Consider the following 24,889-nt stretch of genomic DNA (forward strand, 5'->3'; position numbering starts at 1 on the left):
GGTAAATGTTTTAAAACATGATCAAAATTTTTATTGATCTTCCATGTTCAAAACTATATGTTTTAAATAAGTCCATGCATACACATATATGGTTACTAAATATCGATTTTTCACATTAAATCATTTTGAATTCATTCGTATTCGTTTATTTAATGTAGGTCCAAATTCTGCAGCACCATAACTTATTGTTATTTCACGACAATGTTCTTGATCTCACTAAAACCAAAGTTAACTTTTATAGAAACTTAAAATGCAAGAATTATATTGTGATAGAAAGAGTGCCAAAGGCACGTTTTTGATATAAAAACACAAATGTATTAATATTCTCTTACTGCTTTGAGATTGTCATATATTGATGGGATGAAATCATTTGGCTTACATGGATATTATTGAGTAGATTTTTATATGCATTAAAAAAAGAGATAGGAAAAAAATTATGCATCACAATATATAAATTTTATAGTAACAGAGAATTAATTACAAATGTAAAAACAATACAATTTTTTATGATAAAACTCCAAAATGTAATAAAGAAATCAATTTCCTAAAAATTAGCAAAAGGGAAATGTTTTTGCTTTTATTTACCAACCAGCACCTTCGCCAGCATTGTTCCATTCTTGTTCTGATTGTGCTGCACCACCATCAGCAGTAGGTGTAGAATCAACTGTTGTAACATCAGTTGCGACTGCTTCTTCTCCTTCGTGATCGATTTGTTCTTGGATGTTTTGTTCATCGCGTGTATCACGATAGAAGTAAAGATCGGGAAGAACTTTCCATTCTTGTGTGCGGAGAAGTTCGCCACGAAGACGTAAGACTTCGCGTGTAAGTAACCACATGACAAGACCAATTGAGGTCTTATTCTTGGTGTTGCATGGAATGACACAGTCAACAAAACGAAGGCTGGCATCAGTGTCACAAAGTGCAATGCATGGGATGTTAGCATATGCAGCTTCAGTGATAGCTTGTGTATCAGTGTTTGGATCACAAACAATGATAAGACGTGGTTCCATAAATTTACCTTTGATTGAGTGGTTAGTGAAGAAACCTGGCGTGAAACGTTGGTTAATGCAAAGGCAACCAAGGAATTGTGAAAACTTATGAACTGCACGTTGACCGAATGGTTTAGCGGAAATAGCAAGAACATCACGTGGTTCTTCAACTGCATAAATCATACGTGCTGCAAGTTTGATCTTTTCATAAGTCATTCCAAGGTTAATGATGTGTGTTCCTGTTTTTGTGCGTGTGAATACATATGGTTGCATTCCAAACGAAAGATTGGATGAACCAATGTGAACTTTAGCAGCGAGCATCTTCTTGATGGAGGATTCTCTATCAGCTTGCATCGGGAGCAAAGGAGGGCCAAAGCCGTTAACTTATCGTTAGGTCACAACAGAAACCGTTAATTTATTTTTACGTTTAAAAAGAAACCGTTAAATCATGGGCTTTGGAGAAAATGTTACAACAATTGGTGATTCATCATTTTCATCATGTTCATCAATCAAAAACATTACAATTCCAAATTCAGTTACAGCAATTGGCAATTATGCGTTTACGTTATGTTCTAATTTAATGATATTAACACTTGGATATGGAAATAAGAGAAATTGGAAGTTCAGCATTTTCGAACTGTTATAATCTTCAATGTATTTATTATTATGGAGACAACGAACCAGATATTAGTGAAAATGCATTTTATAATGTTTTTACAAGTGTTATCACATATTCAACATATAAAAGCAATAAATTTGGAAATTTAGATGTCGATAAAGAAAACACAGAAGGAATATGCGAACCAATTCCAACGCATTCATTTAGTCAGTCGAGGACATTTCCTAATTCGAATACATTTACTTCATCACTTCAAAGTGATATTTCATTAACATTTTCATATACATTAACAATTACACATTCATTAACTATTTATGAAACAAAAACGAAAACATTTTCATTATATATAAACAATTCGACATTTTCATATATTGAAACAGAATTTATTTATTACAAATATACGATTATTATTTATTCGACTCATCATAATTATTATTCCAATTTCTTTAAAATGTTTCATGCTTCCGATGAAAATTCGCCAAATGGAATTACAACAAATGTTTTGATTGGAATTATTTGCGGATCATTTGCATTTGTTTTGATCATTGTTGGAATTGTTATATTTTTGGTGAAAAGTAACAACAAGAAAGAAAAATCGAAATCAAAGTTACAATTTAAGGATACGACAACATCAAGTACAAAGCAAATCGAAGAAGTAAATAGTTTAGTTGAAGATATTGTGAAAGAAGATGAAGACAATTGGCTATGAATAAAATGTGTAATAAAAAATATTATCAAATTTATTTTTTTATGCAAATATAAAATTATTTTGTTGTTATGTAAAATAAAATGAAATCTGATTAATGATGTTATCGTTTGGACTTTTTAATGTTTTCATTTATTTTATTTTGATAAGAAATTTCGAAAATAAGGATGTATAACTATTATTACTGAATGTAAATATAACAAGGGATAAAATGTTGAAAAAAGATCAATATTTTTGATCATGATTACATTAAATGTTGGATCTTTTTGAATGAGCTTTACTTGAATTCATTGTTCATAATACCAAACAATATTATTTAAATTAAAGATACGCTGAAAATGATTTTGTTCATAAAGAGCTTATCAAATAAAGTAATGAACTTTAAAAACAGAAAACGACAGAATTACCAATTGCTATAAACAAGAATTAATTTCATGATGATGAAAACACTATAAACACATGAAAAGCATACCAAATCAAAGCACAAATCCGATTCTATAACATATATTCATCAAGTTATTTAAAAGTGTATTAATAATGTTTTAAAGCTGTTTCTTTGATTGTCACTTTAAAATATTAATTAAAATGTTCCAAGGTTGATGTGAAAAACCACAATTAAACGACAGGTTTTTTAATGTTTAACCGTGAGATTTTAAACTTTTGTGAAAGCCGATGTATATTTGGTGAAGGTTCTAAGATATATTGCAAGCTGAAAAATGAGAATTTTCCTTTTGTTCAGCATTATGATCATGATGAAACGATTTAGAACCGATATAAAGCTCATTAAACCTAATATTAGACAAAAAGAAATATTACAAATACAAAAAGACAAAAACAAGGAAGCTTTTACTTTCAAATGTGATAGAGAAGCTGCAATTAATGAAATTATGGTCAAAAAATCTAAAGAATTTAACAATAATTATAAAGTTTTGATAAACAAATTACTTTTAAATTTGATACCAAACAATGAATCTACAGCAATTGTACATCATTATTTTAATAACAAACAAGAATTTCAAAGAACATATTTTTCAAACATTTCGAAAAAAGACTTTGAAACCAATACATTTGTCAAAAATAGCATATTTGAGGAAACTTTTAATGAATCTTATATAGATATATCTCCTTTGAAACGTGAATTTTCACATTTTTTGATGGTGCAGAACGACAAAGAAGAAGGACCAAACATTTTGAATGTTTTACTGCATTTAACCTTCATTTTTTCAATGATGTTTTCGGTTATTTACGTCAAATTTTATCAGAAAAATACAATTTCAGCTCAGAAAATATTAATGACCAAATATAAATTGAAAAATGTTTTAATTTTTGTTATGTTTTTCATGAATTCTTATCAAATATTTCATGAAGGTAATTCAACACTTTCAATCATAAATTCAAATGAATTTAAAGATATTAACCAATATAAAAATAACACAAAATTTATAACTATCAGTGAAAATATTTATGAAATTCCAGGTGGTTCATTTTCAAAATGGCCTTTAGTTGTTTCAGTGAATTTTGGTAACTCAGTATCAGATATTGGAAATTCTGTGTTTTCGTCATGTTTTAATTTAGAAATAATTATTTTTGGAGAAAATGTTTCAACAATTGGTGATTCATCATTTTCATCATGTTCATCAATCAAAAACATTACAATTCCAAATTCAGTTACAGCAATTGGCAATTATGCGTTTACGTTATGTTCTAATTTAATGATATTAACACTTGGATATGGAATAAGAGAAATTGGAAGTTCAGCATTTTCGAACTGTTATAATCTTCAATGTATTTATTATTATGGAGACAACGAACCAGATATTAGTGAAAATGCATTTTATAATGTTTTTACAAGTGTTATCACATATTCAACATATAAAAGCAATAAATTTGGAAATTTAGATGTCGATAAAGAAAACACAGAAGGAATATGCGAACCAATTCCAACGCATTCATTTAGTCAGTCGAGGACATTTCCTAATTCGAATACATTTTCTAATTCAAATACATATACACAGTCAGATTCAATTTCATTCTCAGAAATATATTCATTTAGTCAATCGAGTACATTTCCTAATTCGAATACATTTACTTCATCACTTCAAAATGATATTACATTATCATTTTCATATACATTAACAATTACATTATCAATTACACATTCATTAACTATTTATGAAACAAAAACGAAAACATTTTCATTATATATAAATAATTCGGCATTTTCATATAATGAAACAGAATTTATTTATTACAAATATACGATTATTATTTATTCGACTTATTATAATTATTATTCCGATTTCTTTACAATGTTTCATTCTAATGATAATAATCAAAATAATGATAATAAAACAACAATTATTGCCATTTCTGTTTGTGTAATAGTTATAGTTATAGTTATTATCACATTATTAATTATATTATTGAAACATATTCGAAATAAAAAAGAAGAAATTTATGAAAATGATGATAAATCAGAACAAAATGAAAACGAAACGACGAATACATTTACTATGGGAATAAGTAACATAAATATTGAAAAAGATCCATTTGCAGAAGATTTTCAAGAAGAAAAATTTATTGAACAAATATAATATGATTATCAATTAAAATACAATTTTTATGAATATTTGTATCTTTTGTAATGATAATTTTAAATATTGTTTGAATATTCTGAAACAAAAAAAATATTTAGATGATATATAACATAATGCATTGCAATCGTGTTAATTTTAACAATAAAACTTTTGCAATGATATTAAATGGATGTGACAAATAACTTTGATACCTTCAATATGATGATAAGGCACAACACTAAACAGTATATGGTTTATTCTCATCACATACTATAAATTTCACACTTAAAGTCCATAGAACTCATTTTAAATCAATAAAAGAAACAAGAAGTGCCAATGGAAAACCAACGTATTCAAATGTAATACTAAAGTGAAAGTTTTAATTCAAGATGTAAATCGTAATTAAATGATGAGGAAAATTAATGGGTTCAATATAAACAAAAAATTATAATAAAATAAAAATGATTGTTCATATATCTAAAATAATAATATTAAATAAAGTAAATATAACATTCACTTTAAATTATATTAAAAATAGAATTGCTTTAGCAAGAAATGTTTTAAACTTTCCAAAAAATCTGATAAAATGACTTAGTGTCAATTTAATAAACAATTCAAAGAAATATTTCCTTGTAATTGTTTTTTGTTATAAATATCGCGTGTGATTTAAAATGAATATATTCTTTTATGCGTTTTGATTTACCATTTAATGAACAGATTAAAGTTTTTCCATGGAAGCCTATTTAAGAAACATCTTAGAATACATCGTTATGCAAAGCAGATTCTTTTATATCTTAAAAACATTATCTCAAAAGAACATGATTGATTCGCCATATGTCTTTTTCATTCCATTTGTTTTTCTAAATTCTCTTAACGAATTTTAAATCCATTAATTACACCAGTAAATAATATTAATAACTATTAACTATGTTTGATTCATCTGATAATATATTAGAAAACCATTTTTGCAAAGTTCAACTTGATTTTACATTTTCAACACAAATTTGATAATCATTGTGAAGATAAAAATATAATTTTTTTTTTTTGATTATTCAATCTAATTTCTTGACTTTCGATAAAAGAAACGCGTGAAATGGAGAGAGATCGTAGTAATAAATATTTACAAATTTCATGTGGAAAAATTACTTTTTCATTCTTAATAAATGGGAGTTCATCGTTTTCTCAACATTTGCAGCAATTGTTGCTTGCGCCACGAGTCTTTCTGACTTGTCGCCATGTGACTCTCCGCTTTTAGACTCTGTCTTGTGTGCATAAATTACAGTCATTGGCTGATTGCAAACAAATTGTCCGTTGAGTTTCAAACGTGCTTCATCAGCAGCTTCAAAAGTTCCATAGCTGACAAATCCATGCCCGCGCGATTTGCCTGTAGATGGATCGATGACAACTCTGCATGTAACTAACTGGCCAAAAGGAGAAAATAGATGTTGTAATGTCAAATCGTTGACTTCTGGTGCCAAATTTCCAACATATAATTTGGCGCCTACGTCCAGCTGCTCGTCAACCATTTGTGTGGAGGGACCGCATGTGAGAGGATTTCCAAACAAACGAACCCCCTCCATAATTGTAGAAGCATACCGAGCATCATCAGCTGTACGAAATTCAACAAATCCATATCCTTGGTTCCTCGAAGTGAGATGATCGCGCGGAATGATCACACGATGAACTGGCCCGACTTGATTAAATAACTCAAAAAGTATATCATTTGTAACGTGTTCGCTAATGTTTCCAACATAAATTGTTGCATCATGATTTTCGTGGAGTGCTGAATTAGGAGTGGCCATTTTAAAGTTTGGACATGTTATATGAAAACGGCGAAGATGTATTAAAAAATCAAAAAATAACTTAACATTACTTAGTTTTTAGAACTATCACACTATACAAATGGTTAAAATAATTTATTAAGTATTATTATTCGAATACTTAACTCAAAAAAAGCAAATTAAAATTTTTTAAAAAAATGTATTATCTCCGAAAAAAAATATTTAAATTATTTTAAAATACAAATCAATTAATTTTATCATGATAAACAATTTTTTGAATTCTAATCAAATGAAAATGCTGCTTGATGAAACGCTAATGTTTGTTTATCATTTTTATCATTTTGTTTACTCTTAAATTGAGTATAAATATTATTTAAACGTTGATGAAGTTCTTCAATTTCAGAAATTGGAAGTTCTTTTCGCATTTTTTAACAATGTTGTCAATCATTGGAAGACGTTTAACGATTTCATTCGTTTGATAAACTTGATTTCGTTTGGTTTGGATGTTTTCATTAAGTATAATTCGTTTCTTTTGTTCTTCATGAATGCGTTGATAAAGTTTCGTTAATTCTGAATCTAAATCTTCTTCTTCTTGAACTTCAGTGAAAAATGAACTTCCTGAATTATTTATAATACTTTTATTAGATTTATTAATAATTTCACTTGTTAAATCTGCATCAACTGGAATATGAAAAATGTTTCGCATTAAGTATAACTCAAAAATGTCTGAATTTAAATCAATAGAACTTTGTAATGCAGAAAATAATTTACTCTTGATCTCGTTTTGTCGTGTTTGTGAAAGTGATTCTGTACTTAATAAAGAACTTAAAGATTCTTGAAGTCCGTTAATATAAAATGATGTAGCACAAACTACATCATCTACAAATTCGATAGGATCAAATCCAAAAAATTGTCTTACTCTTGCATTTGATTCTGGCTTTTTTTCCATCCTTTTTGTTTTTTATATTTCTATTTTATTAAACGTTTTTATTTAATAAACGGATTCTTCTTGACGTTCATCATCATCAAACAAAGCGGAATTTAAAAACTCAATATTTTTGAAACTGTATCATAATATTATGGTGTTATAGCCAAACAAACATGGCAAAAAAGTATAGAAATATATTAAATGAAAAATAGTTTATTTTTGGTTCTTCATATGAGTTAAATGAAATGGAATTTGATTTATCAAAAAGAGCCTCAAAATACATTGGATACTTATATCATTTTAAAAAAAGACCTTCATTTTCTACATTAATTTATTCTTTATTAACCAACAAATAAACTTTACCACAACAAATAATCCAAGTATAATCTTCCATCTTCTGCATTTGGTCCGCATATGAAGAAGTACGAATTTGTTTTGAACACATCTTTTTTGTTATTCGGGCAGTACGTATGCCACAGACTTCCTTGTTGTGAGTTTGTCATGTTCACACATATCTTATCAACAGTATTTACAAAAGAACCCTTCGATCCTTGTAATGCTGTTGCCCAAAACCCGAGTCTTGAACCGAACGTTTGGACGATTCTTTTCGCTGATGTTAATTTTCGAAGTGCGCAAACATTTTGATTTGGATCATCAACGTTATACCAAAACGTCTCTTTAAAGTGTTTTTGACTGCAATTTTCGTTTGCAATCATTGATGCTTGACTTGGGTCAATTCCGCATCGTGGTAATGTGTAGAAAAAATTACACGGTTTGAGCTCCGAATCTGTTCCTTGAGATTGATAGCCTTCAATAATGGTTGAAGTTGTGTCATGGAAACATTTATTTGGAGGTTTCGTACTATTGCCAAATAAATAATTTCCTAAAAAATATGCAGCATGATATCCAAAATTGCCGCGAAGAAATGGAGCAATATCATGATGTACATAGAATGCTTGTGGCCAAGAATAACCATTGATGAAAACATTGGGATATCGAGGCGATACATCACAACAACAAACATAATGATCACTTGGAAGGCCTTTGCCGGATTCTCGTCCGGTGCGTTGCATGATCACACTTGGTAATTCGATGGGTAAAAAGAGATTTCGATCTGTGTATAAATCTCGATTGGTGGAAATAGCAATTTGAAGACCATGGTAAAGCATAGTAAGACGTTCAATAAAAGGTGCCTTCGTGACCTTGACAATAACTTTACCAATATGGCGTTTTTGGATGGAATTGTTTTCCCATTGTTCAATCAATCGAGCAGCACGAGAAAGTTCATAACAACTGACTTCAGAATCTTTGGAATCACATCTATGATAGCCATTTGACCATGTTGGCATTTTCAAGAAATTTTCTGCCCAGCTAATTTCGGATTCAGGTGCGCTTCGATTTATGAGTGGAAGGGGAAAAAAGGTTGACTTCCGAACAACTTTATAATCCTCCTTATCTATTTTGTTATACACAAATGAATCATCTGAATCATTTTTTAAAAGTTGAGAATCTGTTATTTTATAATAGCGTGTCTGGATGTATGCAAGTATAATCAGTAATACGAGAGCAATGAATCTAAAATAAGGAATATCGTACTTGGGCATTTCTTTTCAATGATCAAACAACTTTTTGGAATTGAAATGTTTATTATTAAAAGTGACAACTGATGGAGGATTTCGCCTATTAATAAAACATACATATTTCTTAATACATATATATAAAATTGACTTTCGATTTCAGCAATTCGTATATAGCAATCATCCTACGATCTTGATATCATGAATATATAATATATATGCATAGTTACATCTATGATTAATATAAATCTAAGAATTATATCATGATTAGCACGAGATAAATTTATTCTTTCATCATTTTGGTACCAAAAAGTGACAAAAATCGACTTTTGCATGGTTTATATTGAACGATAATAGCAACGATAAGTGACGATAGGAGCGAATTTGAATGGTGGTAAATATTATCGAAATTTTACCCTTCCCTCGAAAAGATACGTTATTTATTTGTTTGTATCATATATAATATATGAATATTCATCGTTGAAAATTTATGTGACAATGAGAAAGAAATAATATCATTACATAACAATCAGAATTTATGATTTTTAAATGGAGTTAAACATATTTTATTAAAATAAAATATTTTGTTGATTTAAATTCGCTTCAACACAATTAATTTTTATAAATATCGAGAATTTATTTCAATTACATTTTATTTTGTGAAGATAAACAATTTTTTGAATTCTAATCAAATGAAAATGCTGCTTGATGAAACGCTAATGTTTGTTTATCATTTTTATCATTTTGTTTACTCTTAAATTGAGTATAAATATTATTTAAACGTTGATGAAGTTCTTCAATTTCAGAAATTGGAAGTTCTTTCGCATTTTTAACAATGTTGTCAATCATTGGAAGACGTTTAACGATTTCATTCGTTTGATAAACTTGATTTCGTTTGGTTTGGATGTTTTCATTAAGTATAATTCGTTTCTTTTGTTCTTCATGAATGCGTTGATAAAGTTTCGTTAATTCTGAATCTAAATCTTCTTCTTCTTGAACTTCAGTGAAAAATGAACTTCCTGAATTATTTATAATACTTTTATTAGATTTATTAATAATTTCACTTGTTAAATCTGCATCAACTGGAATATGAAAAATGTTTCGCATTAAGTATAACTCAAAAATGTCTGAATTTAAATCAATAGAACTTTGTAATGCAGAAAATAATTTACTCTTTGATCTCGTTTTGTCGTGTTTGTGAAAGTGATTCTGTACTTAATAAAGAACTTAAAGATTCTTGAAGTCCGTTAATATAAAATGATGTAGCACAAACTACATCATCTACAAATTCGATAGGATCAAATCCAAAAAATTGTCTTACTCTTGCATTTGATTCTGGCTTTTTTTCCATCCTTTTTGTTTTTTATATTTCTATTTTATTAAACGTTTTTATTTAATAAACGGATTCTTCTTAACGTTCATCAAAATTATAAAAAAGGTTTTGAAACTCATCAAAAAATATTAGATAGGTATATATAATATTCTATAATTTATAGTGCAAAAAAAAAATGATTTTAGAGCGCCTCGAAAAAAATATCATTGGAATAAATTAAACTTTCAACTCTGAGATAAATAAATTTCATTCATAAAGTAATATTACTTCGCAAAATTCGGATTTTTAATTTTTTTGGCGATATTAAAAGTGATTTGCTTAATTTCTATTGTACCAAAATTCCCAATTACTATTTCCTGGATTGTTTTAAATATTTTTAAAATAAAAATCGATTTTTTTTACTAATAATTTTTAGCTAAATCGAGTTAGTTATCTGAAGTTTTTTATTTTAGATAGCTGAATGTTTTTAGACATTTATTGTTTTGCACCTTTTTCACGAAGTAATTTAGCTATTTCTTTACAACCACATGTAGTTGCAAATAAAAGTGGTGTCCAAAATAATTAGAGTAAGTTCCAAACAATTTAAAGAGATATCAAATTGAGAAAACGAATCCTAAATGAAAGGTTTTAATATTTATAGCATTAATATCAATTTTTGGATGTTTAAGAAGTATTTTAGCAATTTCTAAATTACCTGTTAAAATTACATACATAAGTGCAACCCAAAGTAATCAAAATAAACCCAAAATATTATGATATCATCGAAAATCATCAAAATGTGCATCGTAATATATCAAAAAATATCTCTAGCATTAACATCAATTCCTTCTTGCTCGAGAAGTATTTTTACAGTTTCAATATGGTTATTTTCAATTGCATTCATAAGTGCTGTTTTGGGTGATTTAAATAATTTCCAAATATTATTTTGAAATTCTAAATTTTAAAAATAAATTCTAAATAAAATAAATAAATATCCATAGAATTAATATTAATTCCTTTTTGAAGAAGTAATTTAACTATTTCTGTATTACCATTTTTAGATGCGAGTGTAAGTGCTGAAGGAAACAATTTAATTAATGATGGAATATTATTTTGAAATCCAAAACTATCGAAATATATCTTAAATAAAACAAACATATATCTCCATTAATCTTAATCATTTTTTGTTCAAGAAGTAATTTAACTATTTCTATGTGACCATTTTCAGATGCATGCATAATTGCTGTATAAAATAATTTAAATAATTTCCAAATATTATTTTGAAATATCAAATAAAAAAAATAAATTCTAAATAAAACAAATAAATATCTATAGCATTAATATCAATTCCTTCTTGTTCGAGAAGTAATTTAACTAATTCTAAATGACCATTTTCAGATGCAGTAATCAATAATGTTTTAAATATTTAAAATTATTACCAAATATTATTTTAAAACACCATTTAAACAAAATAAACCTTAAATCTGATAAATAAATATCAATATTGTTAATACCAACTTTTTTTCCTTAATAAGAAATGCAACAATTTCAAGATAATACTGTTGAGGAGTAAAAATCATATCGAATAATTAAAAGAAATTCTAATTATTTAAAAAAATCATATTAATAAAGGAGACTTTGATTAAAAAAAATTAATATCAACATTTTCTATATTTATTTCAATTCTTTCTTGTTCGAGGAAAAAGTTAAAAATCTTAATATTATAGTATTCATCCAATGAATACAAAAATAAATGAAGAAAATCTCTGAATAAAAAAGATTCAATTTTAGAATTTTCATAAAGATAAAAAAAGATATCGTTTCGATGGAATTTAATTGCTGTTTCATATGCGTCATTTCCAAATAATGAATGATTTTGTTCACATAAATGAACAATTTCTAAATTTCCACCTGCAACAGCATATGTACCTGTTCTTTTTACATCAGCATTATTCATAAGTAAATATTTAAAACATTTTATTGATCCAAAAAATGCTGCATAATCAATTAATGAAACATCATCAAACCTTCTATTAATATAATCACATCTTTCATAAAGTGAATTTGGAATTGCTTGATTAAAATCGAATTTTGGATGTGATGATATTTCTTGAAGTTTTTCTATTTCATCATTTCGAATTATTCGCGCAAGTTCATCTGGATTATGTCCTTCTTCAATAAATTTTTTATGAAGTTTCCAGTTTCTTATTGAAAGTTTATGATAATTTTCATCGAAATATTTTTGATATGGAGTATTTTGATTATCTTTTAATTTATATATTAAATCTATTGGGTAATATTGTGCAAAATAAAATGAATTTTTGTTTTCAATTAGTTTTGAAGAAATTAAATTATTTTCTATCATCTTGTTGAGAAGAAAATATGATTCTTGAGAATTTATATCTTTAAGAAAATTGCCAAATGTTTTAATTAATTCATATTGGTTTTCACTGGTTTCATTTTCTTTGGCTTCTAAATTTTTCATGAAATTAAGATAAATATTAAAATCTTTCATTTGTGAAAGAGATGATGAATATATTAATCGGCAAATAGTTAATGGTGAACATGGTGAAAAATTTTGAGTTTTCAAATTCAGCGCTTTTTCAACAGATTTAATGATATTGTCTTCACTTAAATTGAAGATGATGTCTTCGAGTGATTCCATTGCATTATTCCATTGACTTTGATTACTTTTCATACAAGAAAATGATTTTTATTTTCAGTGATTTATGCAGAAACAGTCAAACGCCTAACTTTTTCAATAGGAAAAATTCTTTATAATGATTTCCAAATTATTAAATCGATTAATGTCTTCAACAAAAAAATTATATAAATTTTGTGTACTTAATTTTTGTTACACCAATATTTTTTATTTTTTTTTTTTTTTTTCTGCTAGAGATATCCTTGCAAGTTCACACCTTTATATTGAGAATTTAGTAAAAGCCTTAATAATCTGTACAGATTTTTTCATTTTATTCGAATTTTATTTTTCATGTTAAATTTTTTTGTATTTAACTCTGTACCTTTCCAATCAGAAAATATTTAACATTAATTGATTTAAATTTTTATCATATTTTCATAAGATTTATAAACAACTAAAGAAAAACAAAATAACAAAACTTTCAATTGAATAAGCACATCATAAATTCATAGATATACAAATCAAGAAAAATATCTGTCGCCTTAGCACAAAACACAAAAATTAAATAAAACATTTATATTTTATTTATTATAATTCAGAATTTCTATATATTATCTTTTGTACTTTCCGATAATTCATTTAAAAAGTCATCTTCATCTTTATTTGCATTATTTTTCCTAACATACAAAATAATCAGCGCGATTATATCAGCAAAAACAACAACAGCAATTAAAACACTTACGACGATAACATATGTGCTAGCGTTACTACCATCATCATCATTATGATTCGAAGGCCTGTTCTCATAATTCACATATAAATCGGAATAATAATTAAAATACCCTGAAACGAAACCCAATGTATAATCGTAGTGCATCACTTCCACATATTGATATATAAATGTTGAATCAGAAAAAGTAATTATTAATGAACTTGTCAAATAATTGTTTTCAATCATTGATAAAGTAACAGTCAAAGTAAATGACAATGTGAATGAATGCGAAATTGTTAAATCAGATGAAAACGCATTTTTTGATTCAGTGAATGTATTTGATTCCGTGTACGTATTTGACTGTGAATATGTATTTGATTCAGTGAATGTGTTTGATTCCGTGTACGTATTTGACTGTGAATATGTATTTGATTCAGTAAATGTGTTTGATTCCGTGTACGTATTTGACTGTGAATATGTATTTGATTCAGTAAATGTACTTAATTCTGTAATTGTAGTTGATAGTGTATATGTGTTCGATTGTGAATATGTATTTGACCGCGTAAATGTAAATGTCGCTTCGCATTCATATTCACTTCCTAAAGTTGCATCCAAATTACCAAATTTATCACTTTTATATGTATTTGAAGTTATTACATATTTTGTAGCTACGCCAGAAAATGGATTTGTACCAAATGTTGGTACATTATCTGAATAATAATATATACACTTAAGTCTTCGACAAGAAGAAAATGCAAATGTATCAATTTTTTGGATACCATTACCGAAATAAACTGTTTCTAAACTAGAACTTGAAATGAAAGCAGCTTCATTAATAGTTGTAACTGAGTCAGGGATTTTAATAGTTCTAAATGTTGAAGTTGATTGAAATGCTGATTGTCCAATTGTTTGTAATTTCGAATTAAATATAATGTTCTCCAATTTTGAGCATAAACAAAATGCATATGGTCGAATATATGTAACTGAATTCGGAATTTCAAATGTCGTAACTTGTTTACCAATTGGATATATGATAAGATCTTGAATTTTTTTATTATATAATACGTCATCATTTCGATAATTAGAAAATAATTTGTTATCATTATATACTTGTATCGATTCAAGACTTTCACATCCCATAAATGGATTCGTTGATATGGTTGTAACTGAATTTGGAATTGTTACTGTTCTTAAGTTTTTACAATTTTGAAACATAAATTCGCCAATTCGTTTTAATCCTTGTTCAAGTTCAATTGTTGTTAAATTATTACATCCATAAAATATATTTTGCCCAAATGTTGTAACAGAACTTGGAATTGTAATACTTGTAATTCCACTATATTGGAATGCATATTCTTGAATTGTTTTAACTTTGTTTCCAATTGTTACACTTTCTAAATTATAACCTCGAACAAATGCATTTCTGGAAATAGTTGTAACTGTTTCTGGAATTTCGAAATGTGAATTTTCTATTCCAATTGGATAACTTATTAGAGTCGTAAACGCTTTGTTATAAAGAATTCCATTATTATCATTCGAATAGTATGAATTATCACTAGAGACTTCAATAAATCGAAGTTTAATACATGATGAAAATATATTTTCGTTTGATGTAATCGATCGAACTTTACTTGGAATTTGAATAGTAACTAATGATGAACATGAATAAAATGCACTACTTCCAATAGTTTCTAAATTTGCAGATAATTTAATGGTTTCTAAGTTTGTACATTGATAAAATGCACGATTGCCAATTGATGTAATGGTGTCGCCAAGTTCCGCTGTTTGTAATGAATACCATTGATAAAATGCACTTGATGGAATTTGTGTAATTTCACCACCATTAATTATAACATGTAATGTATATTTCATATAATCATCATCGAATTCATCTGAACTAGAAATTATTAATGTGCTTGTTGATTCTTCAAAAGCTTGAAAAGTAAATAAGAAATACAATGAAAAAAACATTGGAATTAACTCAATTTTTAGATGCGCTTTACCGAGTACATGTTTTGAAGAACATAATATAATACAAAACATAACAATTAAAACAATGTAATGAATCATAAGATGATTTGATCGAAACTCATTGCTAATAACATAAGGATTTATTTGTTTATAATCTCTCATAAAATTAACTCCATTGTAAGGTACTGTTTTTTCTATTATTGATGATTTAATATTGATAGTAAATTTATTTCGATAAGAATTTTTTTCAACTACTTGGGAGTTACAACCGATTGAAATGCAATATACTAAAAGCATTAAAACTCGGTATGGAAAAAAAATGGATGAATTCATCCTGTAAATAGAAAAAAAATGTTCTTTAGTTATTTCTAGGGCTTCAACACAGATTTTTGAACGCTGTATTCAAATTATTGAGATGATCGAGTAGAATACCTTCAATTTCCTCGGGTTTTTCTAGGAACAACCGTTTTTGCAATCTTGCACAATGAGTTATAACAAACATGTTTATTGTTTTCGTATAATAAATATTTTCAGGATAAAATAACGGTTAATACAAATGTTGATAGCATAAATATATTATGTTCTAGCATTGTATCTTATTACTATTAGTTATATATAATTGATATTTTTGAAAATACCAATGAAAATAATGTAATATTGCATGCACTAAAGTTTTAAATTTTTACACCATAAAAAAAACATTCAGTACTTCCTTACCTGAAGTATCTGAAGATCTGACTTCAGGAAAAATCAATGAATTTTTCAGAGTGGAAGATAATGGGACACACACACATACAAAAATTGCCACATTACATCTGGAGTTTGCCAAAAACAGGATCATTGTTTTTGACTAGTTTTGTGTAACATCAGAAAAGTGACAAAATTAGGAGAACATATCTGTAGCTACAATTCGATTAAGGGGTGAAAATAATGAAAAAAATGGATTCCTGACAATACAACCAATAAGCGACAGATGCCTTATGTAGATGATTCAAATATTAACTTCAATAATGTTATAATATCTGCGGAAAATCTATTTCACAGTCACAAAAATGATACAAACCCAGTGCCTTTGAACTTGTGCCGACTATAGAGTGAGTGAATGAGGCCAAACTGAACCGAAATGGACTTTTCTGAAAAGTGCACCCAATTCGGGCACGATAAGTAAAATTTGTTTAATTTACAAATTTATTGATTGCTTTATTTTATATGAAAAAGTGAAATAATAAATCATATTATAAATCATTATAAAACACAATCCATTATATTGAAATGTATTTCTATCTTATCATATGAAGATGCATACATAAGTGCTGTTCTAAATTATTTAAATAATTTCCAAATATTATTTTGAAATATAAAATTATTAAAATAAATATCAAATAAAACAAATAAATATCTTTAGTATTAATATCAATTCCTTCTTGTTCAAGAAGAAATTTAACTGTTTCTGTATAACCTTTTTCAGATGCATACATAAATGATTAATATCTTATTTCATCATAATAAATATAATAAATAAACAAATTCAAGAAAATGATTATTTTTATATGATATTTATTATATCTTAAAATATGAATCTTTAAAAAATTCACTTTATTATCAATATATATAACCTTCGAAAAAGAAAATTGCATATTTAGTTTCTGAGTTTTGAATAATTTTCAAATATATTTTCCCTATATGTAATACATTCAAAATAATTTGCTATGATTATCAGAGAATGAAATGTCAACAGTTTCCTTACGATGGATACGAAAAATGTACATTTGGACTCACACTAATTCTTAGTACTTTATTAAACATATACTCATAATTTCATAATACGCATTAATAACAATTTGTAAAATCGAAATAGAATTTTTTATAAAAGAAATCAAATCAATCCAAATCCTTCAGTATTTTGTATTGATATCATTATTTTCTCCTTCATTATTTCCTTTGATTCATATGTAGGCAATGCGAATATATTAAAGCATGTATGTGAAATCGGTAATTTTGTTGGATCATTTGTCTTTTGGATGACCAATTTGAAAGCACTTAGACCAGTTACAGGTATTCGATCACTTCCTGTTGAGAATCTAAAGAACATTTGTTTTTGCTCATCATTCATTTCGTCGAAAATTTCCCAAAACCATTTAATTTGTATTGAGTTCTCATCATACCCATCGGAGTATTGTGTATTTTCCTTTAGTAAACTCCAATCGACTATTTCTTCTCCACTTACTAAAACGTCGAGCTCGTCACTTTTGAATATACTTAACAAATTGTTATTACATAATCGTTTATAACCTTTTTGGAAATTATTAAATTGTTTTTGTATTGATTTATCGAATAAGTATTCCTTATATAATTCGAAATATTCATCAAAGTTTTGATTATTAACATAAATATTTTCACCATTTTCTTTAAGTGGAATTTCTTTAATTGCACCAAAGTTATCAATCGTTATCGAAAATGTTAATTCTGCATCTGAAATATCAATGTTTTCTTTAATCATTTCTTTCATTTTAAGTAATGAAGTTACTAATGTTGGGTCAATTTCATAATAATCTTCAATTGTAAGTGTTTCACCAGATAACTTCTTATATAATGCAATTGGAAATCGAATTGGTAATATAATACTATTATAGATCGCTAACCCAACAATAGTACCAAATAATGAGAAATAAAATGGCGATGCTGTAGTTTCGGACCCTTTAGCAAACCAATATTTACCATTTGATGTCTTTGTAAACATTCCATAATCAGCCGAAAATAAATTGTTACATAACAAATAAAAGAATTCACGTGATACACCTCCAACGTCAACACCTTGTTCTCCCTTAAACTCAACTACAAGTCTTAATAAAAGTTGTTCACTCGAAAAATTGGAAATTTGTTTTAAAGTGTCTTCTATCAAATTATTTCGTTGAACTTCTAAATGTAATTGAAGATCACGTTGTGAGATTTGGCGATGTTCTGTGGTTAACATTCGTAATAAGTTCTCACGTGCATATGACTCTTGAGTAAATACTTGAAATTCACTTAGAATTCGCGACTTATAACTTAAGTTGAGAACAGAGTAACACATTAAGAAATGGAATCTTTTCGACTTTTTGATGTGTGAAATAAGTTCTCGCTCAAGCCATTGCTTATCATAAAGACTATCGGAAAGAATGTCATTGGAGTAAAGAGTTGAAGCACTTTGTTTGTTATGTTGTGAAAGAAAATGAATGAAAGTTGATAATCGTTCAACTTTTGAAACATATGGATCTTCGATATTAAGAATGGTATAAACAGTAAGACTTTCTTGAACTAGTTCAAGAATTCGTGTGAAAACAAATGGCAATTTTGAAATTTGGGTGATTATATAATCAAAATGATTTCTGAAATTTATCATTATATTGTCAACTAAGGAATATACAGGCTCTGTCCCATCTGAGCATGGGAAAAGAGATAAGAAAAACAGACAAAGTATATGTGCACGAATATTATAAAATGTATGTAAGCGAGCTTGGGATAACTTAGTTGCAAGTGCATTTAAGGGTTCTAATACATCTTTAAGCATGTCAGAATTGTCTTCAAGATCTTGATAAAAATCTTTTAAAAGATTATCGTCCAGTGCTAAATTTGTAAATGAAAAACGTTCATTATTGGATAATAAAAAATATGAAAATGCTTCTGGCTCTTTGAACAAGTTCACGAGCATTGTAGAATCAACTTCCTTCTTTAAAAATTGAACATGTGTTGGGAATTTTGAAATAATTTCCTTGAGATTTGGATTTGTTTGAAGTGGTGATAAGTTTTTACAAAGCTTTGGGTCCGTTCCATGCTTTTTGGCTAGTTCAGTTGCATGGCTAAATATTTCTTTTCTTGTTGAATTTTTGTTTACAAAATTTTTACAAGAACAACATTCAACATTATCGCAATCAAGACCATCACAACCCTCTAGTGCTTGTGTAATGTAACACCTTAAAATAGTTCTTGGATCCATTGAAAATAGCTATTTTTCTGCTAATCAGCCAGCCAATTAGCAAAAAAGTGCCGCAAAGAAGAAAAAATGCAAAACACCACAGCATAACAAAAAAAAAGCATAGATACAGAATATGAAGGAAGCACTAAAGCATAAATTTTGTGGTGAATTGATGTAATTTTTTAAATAACAATATAAAAGATATTAGATTAATCAAAAATAAGGGGAAAGTATTTGTAAAAAAAGCCTTACCCAAGAAGCTTATCATGAGTATGTGATTATTTTGTAAATGTTTAATAAAAAAAATTAGAATACGAAATGCCTAATTCCCAATATTATCAAAGAAATTGAAATCCACGGTGATAGCCTTTCTCCCAACCTTGCAAGTTTCCAAAGTGTAGCTTTATATGGTGTTTCACTTTTTTGATCAAAAAATCCTGGAAGAAATCCTTTTGCATAATATGCTGTACAAATTGCAATCAACAAAAGGGTGATGACACCATCCAAATGAAAGATAATTGCCTGATGTTAGAACACAAACATACCATTTGCTTATATGGAAAAGTGACATTAATATAAAGGCACTTTTTGTATAACTTCTGAAACAACCAATTAGCCAATGAATCACAACGAAGTTAAAGTTTATCCACTCTATTTAGATTCTGCAATAAAAATAACCGAAGGGAGAAAAATATCAAAAGAAGATGGAATCGAAAATCCAAACATTAATGCAATGCTTCGTGCTGTTAAAACATTAGGATTTGAAGCAAAATTGGAGCAAGAAAGAAGACACCCGAGGGATTTCTGGCGTTTCGGTAGGTTATCTGTTGTGTTTTTCAAAGAAGAAAATGGGAAAAAAGTTCCAATCAATCCAACAATAAATACAAGGAAAAAACTTTTTAAAGCAATCGCAAATGACTTGAAAGTTAATGGAAATTCAAGTCAATCAGCATATAATGTTGGTGGTAAGAAAGATTCTGCTGAAAGAGCACGTCTCAAGCGTGAAGCCAAAAAAGCAAGGAAATAAATTATCTTTTTTATTATTTCTTTATTAACAAAGAAATTTTTTTTCTAAAATTAACAAATATATTTGTTAAAAACAATGTGTCAAAATTTATATGAGTGTTATGCTCAACAAGTTGTCATTTACTTTAAGTTTTATTCAAGATTTATAATAAAAAATTGATTTTGTTGTGTGTCTATTTATTACACTTTATAAGCAATTGGTTAGCACTTTTATGCCGGACCGTAAACAGTTTAAACACTGAAACCAAAAAATTTTGCATTCAATTTTTGGGTTTATAAACGGTTATTTCAGGGGAAATGTGAAGAAAAACTATCACATCATTTTTTAATATGGTTTTCCGTTGTTCAATAGAAGGATCATCATTCATCGGAGCTTACACACTCTTAACAAACAGCTACTTGATAAATTCACAAATAGCATCATCAAAAATATCAAGTATTATGGAAACTTGCCATGGAAACAAATGTCCAATTATCACTACAGACCTTGCTGGTACATCAATTGTCAGTTGTTTAATTGTTGGAAATAAGTATGGAATTTTGGCACCTAATATAATTCCAAAGAATGAAATCAAATATTTGAAAGAAGAACTTCCTGAAATTAAAATCAGAAGAACAGATGAATTAAATTCGGCTCTTGGTAATATGATTGCATGTAATGATCATATTGCACTTGTGAGCGAAGAGTTATCAAATTCAACATTAGAAGATTTAGCTGATACATTATGTGTTGAACCAATACCAATTACAATTGCTAAAGAATCATCAATTGGAAGTTACTGTATTCTAACAAACAATGGTGGAATTGTTTCTTCGATGGCAACTGAAGAAGAAATTGAATCTTTATCTGAATTAACTGGATTGCAAATTTGTACTGCCACAGTTAATAGTGGAGATAATGTCTTGAAGTCAGGAATTTGTGCTAATGACTCAATAGTAATTTGCGGAAATAAAACAAGTTCATACGAAATTGCAAATATAATGCGCGCTCTGAAAGTCGAAGAAAACCAGTTTGATTTAGGATTTATTGATTTCAATAACAATATTCCTATGTTAGTTGAATGTAAATAAATCATAGATTCGATTCTACTTCTTATTTAAATGATTTGTTTTTTTTAAATCATAACACAATATATAACATATTTTTTTTGTATGTTTTCGTAATTATCGAAATTTAGAGAAATTTAAACGAAAGTTTTGACCTATCAAATTTATCCAGAATTTAATTCAAAATTTCAGTTTGATACCTTCTCTTTTATCGGAAGTAAAGTATTTAAAAATTCCAATCAAGAGCCCCATGTTAAATCGAAGTTATTATTTAAGGAGTAATAATGAAAAGCAAAATAATCAAAGTAAAATTCGATGTGATTTTATTTTTAGTGATAAAACATACTATCTTCTTCTTTAATAAATTTCTTGCACAAGTATTATTTGGAAACAGGTAAAACACACCACTTTTTCAATATTAATGACATGGCATGATTAAATGAATGAATATTGCTAACGCATAAGATTATAAATAAAATCATTGTTGGCATTATCAAATTTCATTTTTTCGTGAAAATTTAATGGTTCTTAACTCAATTTTCAACCTTTTTGTAGTTTTACCTCAAGGCGCCATCCCATATCATACGTTAACATTCAAAAATCAAAAAAATCAAAATCAAAATATTTTCATAAATACATGACTTCATTCGTCTTATTTAATTATTTAGAAAAAAAGGACATAATATGTTAAAATTATAGAATGTATATTAAGAACTATAAACGAGTCGCGAAGATTTTTGAATTTTGAAAATGGTTTTGAAAAACTTTTGAACAAGGAATTTTTATGTGAGAATTTCGGTTAGTTGCCAAAAAGTTGATCAAAACCGTCAAAACCCAAGGTTATTAAACAATTTGGAATGTCCCACAGTGGTAAGCAGATGGTCGTAATTGTTGGCGATGGTGGTGTTGGAAAAACATCAATTGTCGTTCGTTACATTCGTGATAAGTTCACACTCGGTTATGAACCAACACTCGAAAATAATTATGAATGCGAAATCAAAATGGCAGATGGTCGCGTTTTAAATGTTGAAATCGCTGATACAGCAGGGCAAGAAGAATATAAGGCTTTAAGAGATAAGTTTTTAGCTGACGGAGATGCATTTATTGTCGTCTATTCTATTGTAGAACTTAGCTCATTGAAGATGACTGAAAACCTTCTTGAGCAAATTTCAGTTTTGAAAGAAGGAGAACCCTTCAAATTTATATTACTTGGAAATAAGTGCGATTTAGCTGACCAAAGGCAAGTCCCATCTCAAGAAGGAAAAGCCATTGCTGACAAGTATAAAGGCTTGTTCCTTGAAACTTCCGCTATGACTAAAGCAGGAGTTGATGAAGCTTTCCAAAAAATCGGCGAATTACTTTTAAGAAAAGATGAAGGAAAAGGTGGTTGCTGTAATATCCAGTAAGTTCTGAAAATAAACGAATAAAATCTTGAATTTAGTACAATAAGACATAGCATTTATTAAAATAAGCATTTCCCACAGTTTTTACCATCGGTCGATCGTATTTAACGATAGTGCTTTTTCAATGGCAGGAAGGTGTTTTTGTTATTGAATTTTTTAAACTCCCATAAATTCAATACATATCGTAATTTTACAACCAAATGTTCGCGAATTTGTGAGGAAAATGATCGTTGGAATTGAGAACTTTAAAAATTAATTTTTTCTTCATTTTCATCTCATCTGAGGAAAATCTTCCATTTTTAGTTTAAATGGTCGAAGTAGACAAAGGTTTTTGATCAAATCCTTCCAAATCGAATATTAGGAAAGAGGACATCCCGTTAAAAATAACGGTTGACTAAACGTTGTTAACGTCTTCGTAAACCGGAACGATATTACAGATGTCAAACCTTGGTTCTTATGGATCTAGCAATTTTCAACAGCAAACAACAAAATATGTAGAAGAAGAATCACCAAAAATTGATTCTTTTGTTAATAAAGAAGAACAAATGAAACAAACATTAAATCAAATTTCGAATTTAATCCAAAGTAAAAATATATCAAATCATATAACAGCTATAAAAATGTTACTAGCATTATTATCCAAAGGTTATGACGTTGAAGAATTTTGTCCAAGTGTTCTTCAATTAATGGCAAATTCTGATTTAGCATGTAGACAATATGTCTGTATTTTTTTAAACTATTATATCAATGAACAACCAGATACAGCCATGTTGTGTGTCAACATGTTTCAAAAATATCTCACAGATTCTGATCCAATTATTCGCTTAATGTCTTTAAAATTAATGAGTTCTATTACAGTCAAAGAAGTTTCACCAATGCTTTTTGATGTTGTTAGTCGATGTGTTGGTGATGTCTTTCCATATGTTCGTAAAGAAGCTGCATATTCGATAATCAAAATTGTCGAAAATGATCCTGACGAATTTGATAATTATGTTCCTCTTATTGAGCGTCTTTTAAATGATCGAGATCCCATTGCATTTAGCGGTTCCATAGCATTATATTGGTCATTATGTAATGAAAGTGTTGAATTACTTCATCCACATTTTCGTTTTATGTGTACGCAAATTGAACGTTTTGATTCTTATACACAAGTATTAATAATACGTTCCTTATTAATCTATTCTCGCTTATGTTTTCATAATCCATTAACGATTAGTGATGAAGATGACGACGAATTTTGGGATGAAACTACTCAACAAAAGACAATTTCAAGTGATCAATTATTGGCCATTCAAGCGTGTAAGAAGGTATTAAATTCATTGAACTCAGCTGTTATTATAACAGCAGCTTCATATTTATATTATTGTTCTACTTCTAAAGATATTGTTTCTATTATCAAGCCATTAATTCGATTAATTTATGAAGATGAAATTACGTCCGAAATTGCGTTGTCAACAATCGCTACAATATCATCGAAATATAATTATATATTTATTCCATATTTAAATCATTTTCTAATCCATAAAAACGATAGTTATGGAATTAAAAACAATAAAATTAAAATATTAACAACAATAACAAAGCAAACAAACATTGATATAATACTTAAAGAATTAATATTTATTGTTAATGATAAGGACATTAAG

General features: G+C 27.8%; 7 protein-coding genes across 7 annotated transcripts; 3 read left to right on the plus strand and 4 right to left on the minus strand.

Annotated features, from left to right (window-relative positions):
* Positions 1–581: 581 nt before the first annotated feature.
* On the minus strand, positions 582–1,343 carry GO595_001819 (ribosomal protein; the record flags this gene model as incomplete). The annotated part of the gene is made up of 1 exon (XM_067914660.1): positions 582–1,343. One exon carries the CDS (start codon positions 1,341–1,343, stop codon positions 582–584), a length of 762 nt encoding a protein of 253 aa, XP_067778068.1.
* A 4,689-nt stretch (positions 1,344–6,032) lies between these two features.
* GO595_001820 (splicing factor 3B subunit 4) lies at positions 6,033–6,692 on the minus strand (the record flags this gene model as incomplete). The annotated part of the gene is made up of 1 exon (XM_067914661.1): positions 6,033–6,692. The coding sequence occupies one exon, from the start codon at positions 6,690–6,692 to the stop codon at positions 6,033–6,035; it is 660 nt and encodes a 219-aa protein (XP_067778069.1).
* Positions 6,693–7,958: 1,266 nt separating this feature from the next.
* Positions 7,959–8,948, minus strand: GO595_001821 (uncharacterized protein; the record flags this gene model as incomplete). The annotated part of the gene is made up of 1 exon (XM_067914662.1): positions 7,959–8,948. The coding sequence occupies one exon, from the start codon at positions 8,946–8,948 to the stop codon at positions 7,959–7,961; it is 990 nt and encodes a 329-aa protein (XP_067778070.1).
* An 8,740-nt stretch (positions 8,949–17,688) lies between these two features.
* Positions 17,689–19,788, minus strand: GO595_001822 (ubiquitin ligase; the record flags this gene model as incomplete). The annotated part of the gene is made up of 1 exon (XM_067914663.1): positions 17,689–19,788. One exon carries the CDS (start codon positions 19,786–19,788, stop codon positions 17,689–17,691), a length of 2,100 nt encoding a protein of 699 aa, XP_067778071.1.
* Positions 19,789–20,386: 598 nt separating this feature from the next.
* GO595_001823 (SRP19 protein) lies at positions 20,387–20,794 on the plus strand (the record flags this gene model as incomplete). The annotated part of the gene is made up of 1 exon (XM_067914664.1): positions 20,387–20,794. One exon carries the CDS (start codon positions 20,387–20,389, stop codon positions 20,792–20,794), a length of 408 nt encoding a protein of 135 aa, XP_067778072.1.
* Positions 20,795–21,123: 329 nt separating this feature from the next.
* GO595_001824 (Eukaryotic translation initiation factor 6) lies at positions 21,124–21,864 on the plus strand (the record flags this gene model as incomplete). The annotated part of the gene is made up of 1 exon (XM_067914665.1): positions 21,124–21,864. One exon carries the CDS (start codon positions 21,124–21,126, stop codon positions 21,862–21,864), a length of 741 nt encoding a protein of 246 aa, XP_067778073.1.
* Positions 21,865–22,718: 854 nt separating this feature from the next.
* On the plus strand, positions 22,719–23,246 carry GO595_001825 (ras-related protein Ral-A; the record flags this gene model as incomplete). The annotated part of the gene is made up of 1 exon (XM_067914666.1): positions 22,719–23,246. One exon carries the CDS (start codon positions 22,719–22,721, stop codon positions 23,244–23,246), a length of 528 nt encoding a protein of 175 aa, XP_067778074.1.
* Positions 23,247–24,889: the final 1,643 nt, after the last annotated feature.

Source organism: Histomonas meleagridis (genome assembly GCF_020186115.1).
Source record: "Histomonas meleagridis strain 2922-C6/04-10x chromosome Unknown contig_15, whole genome shotgun sequence".
Taxonomy (NCBI): Eukaryota; Parabasalia; order Tritrichomonadida; family Dientamoebidae; genus Histomonas; species Histomonas meleagridis.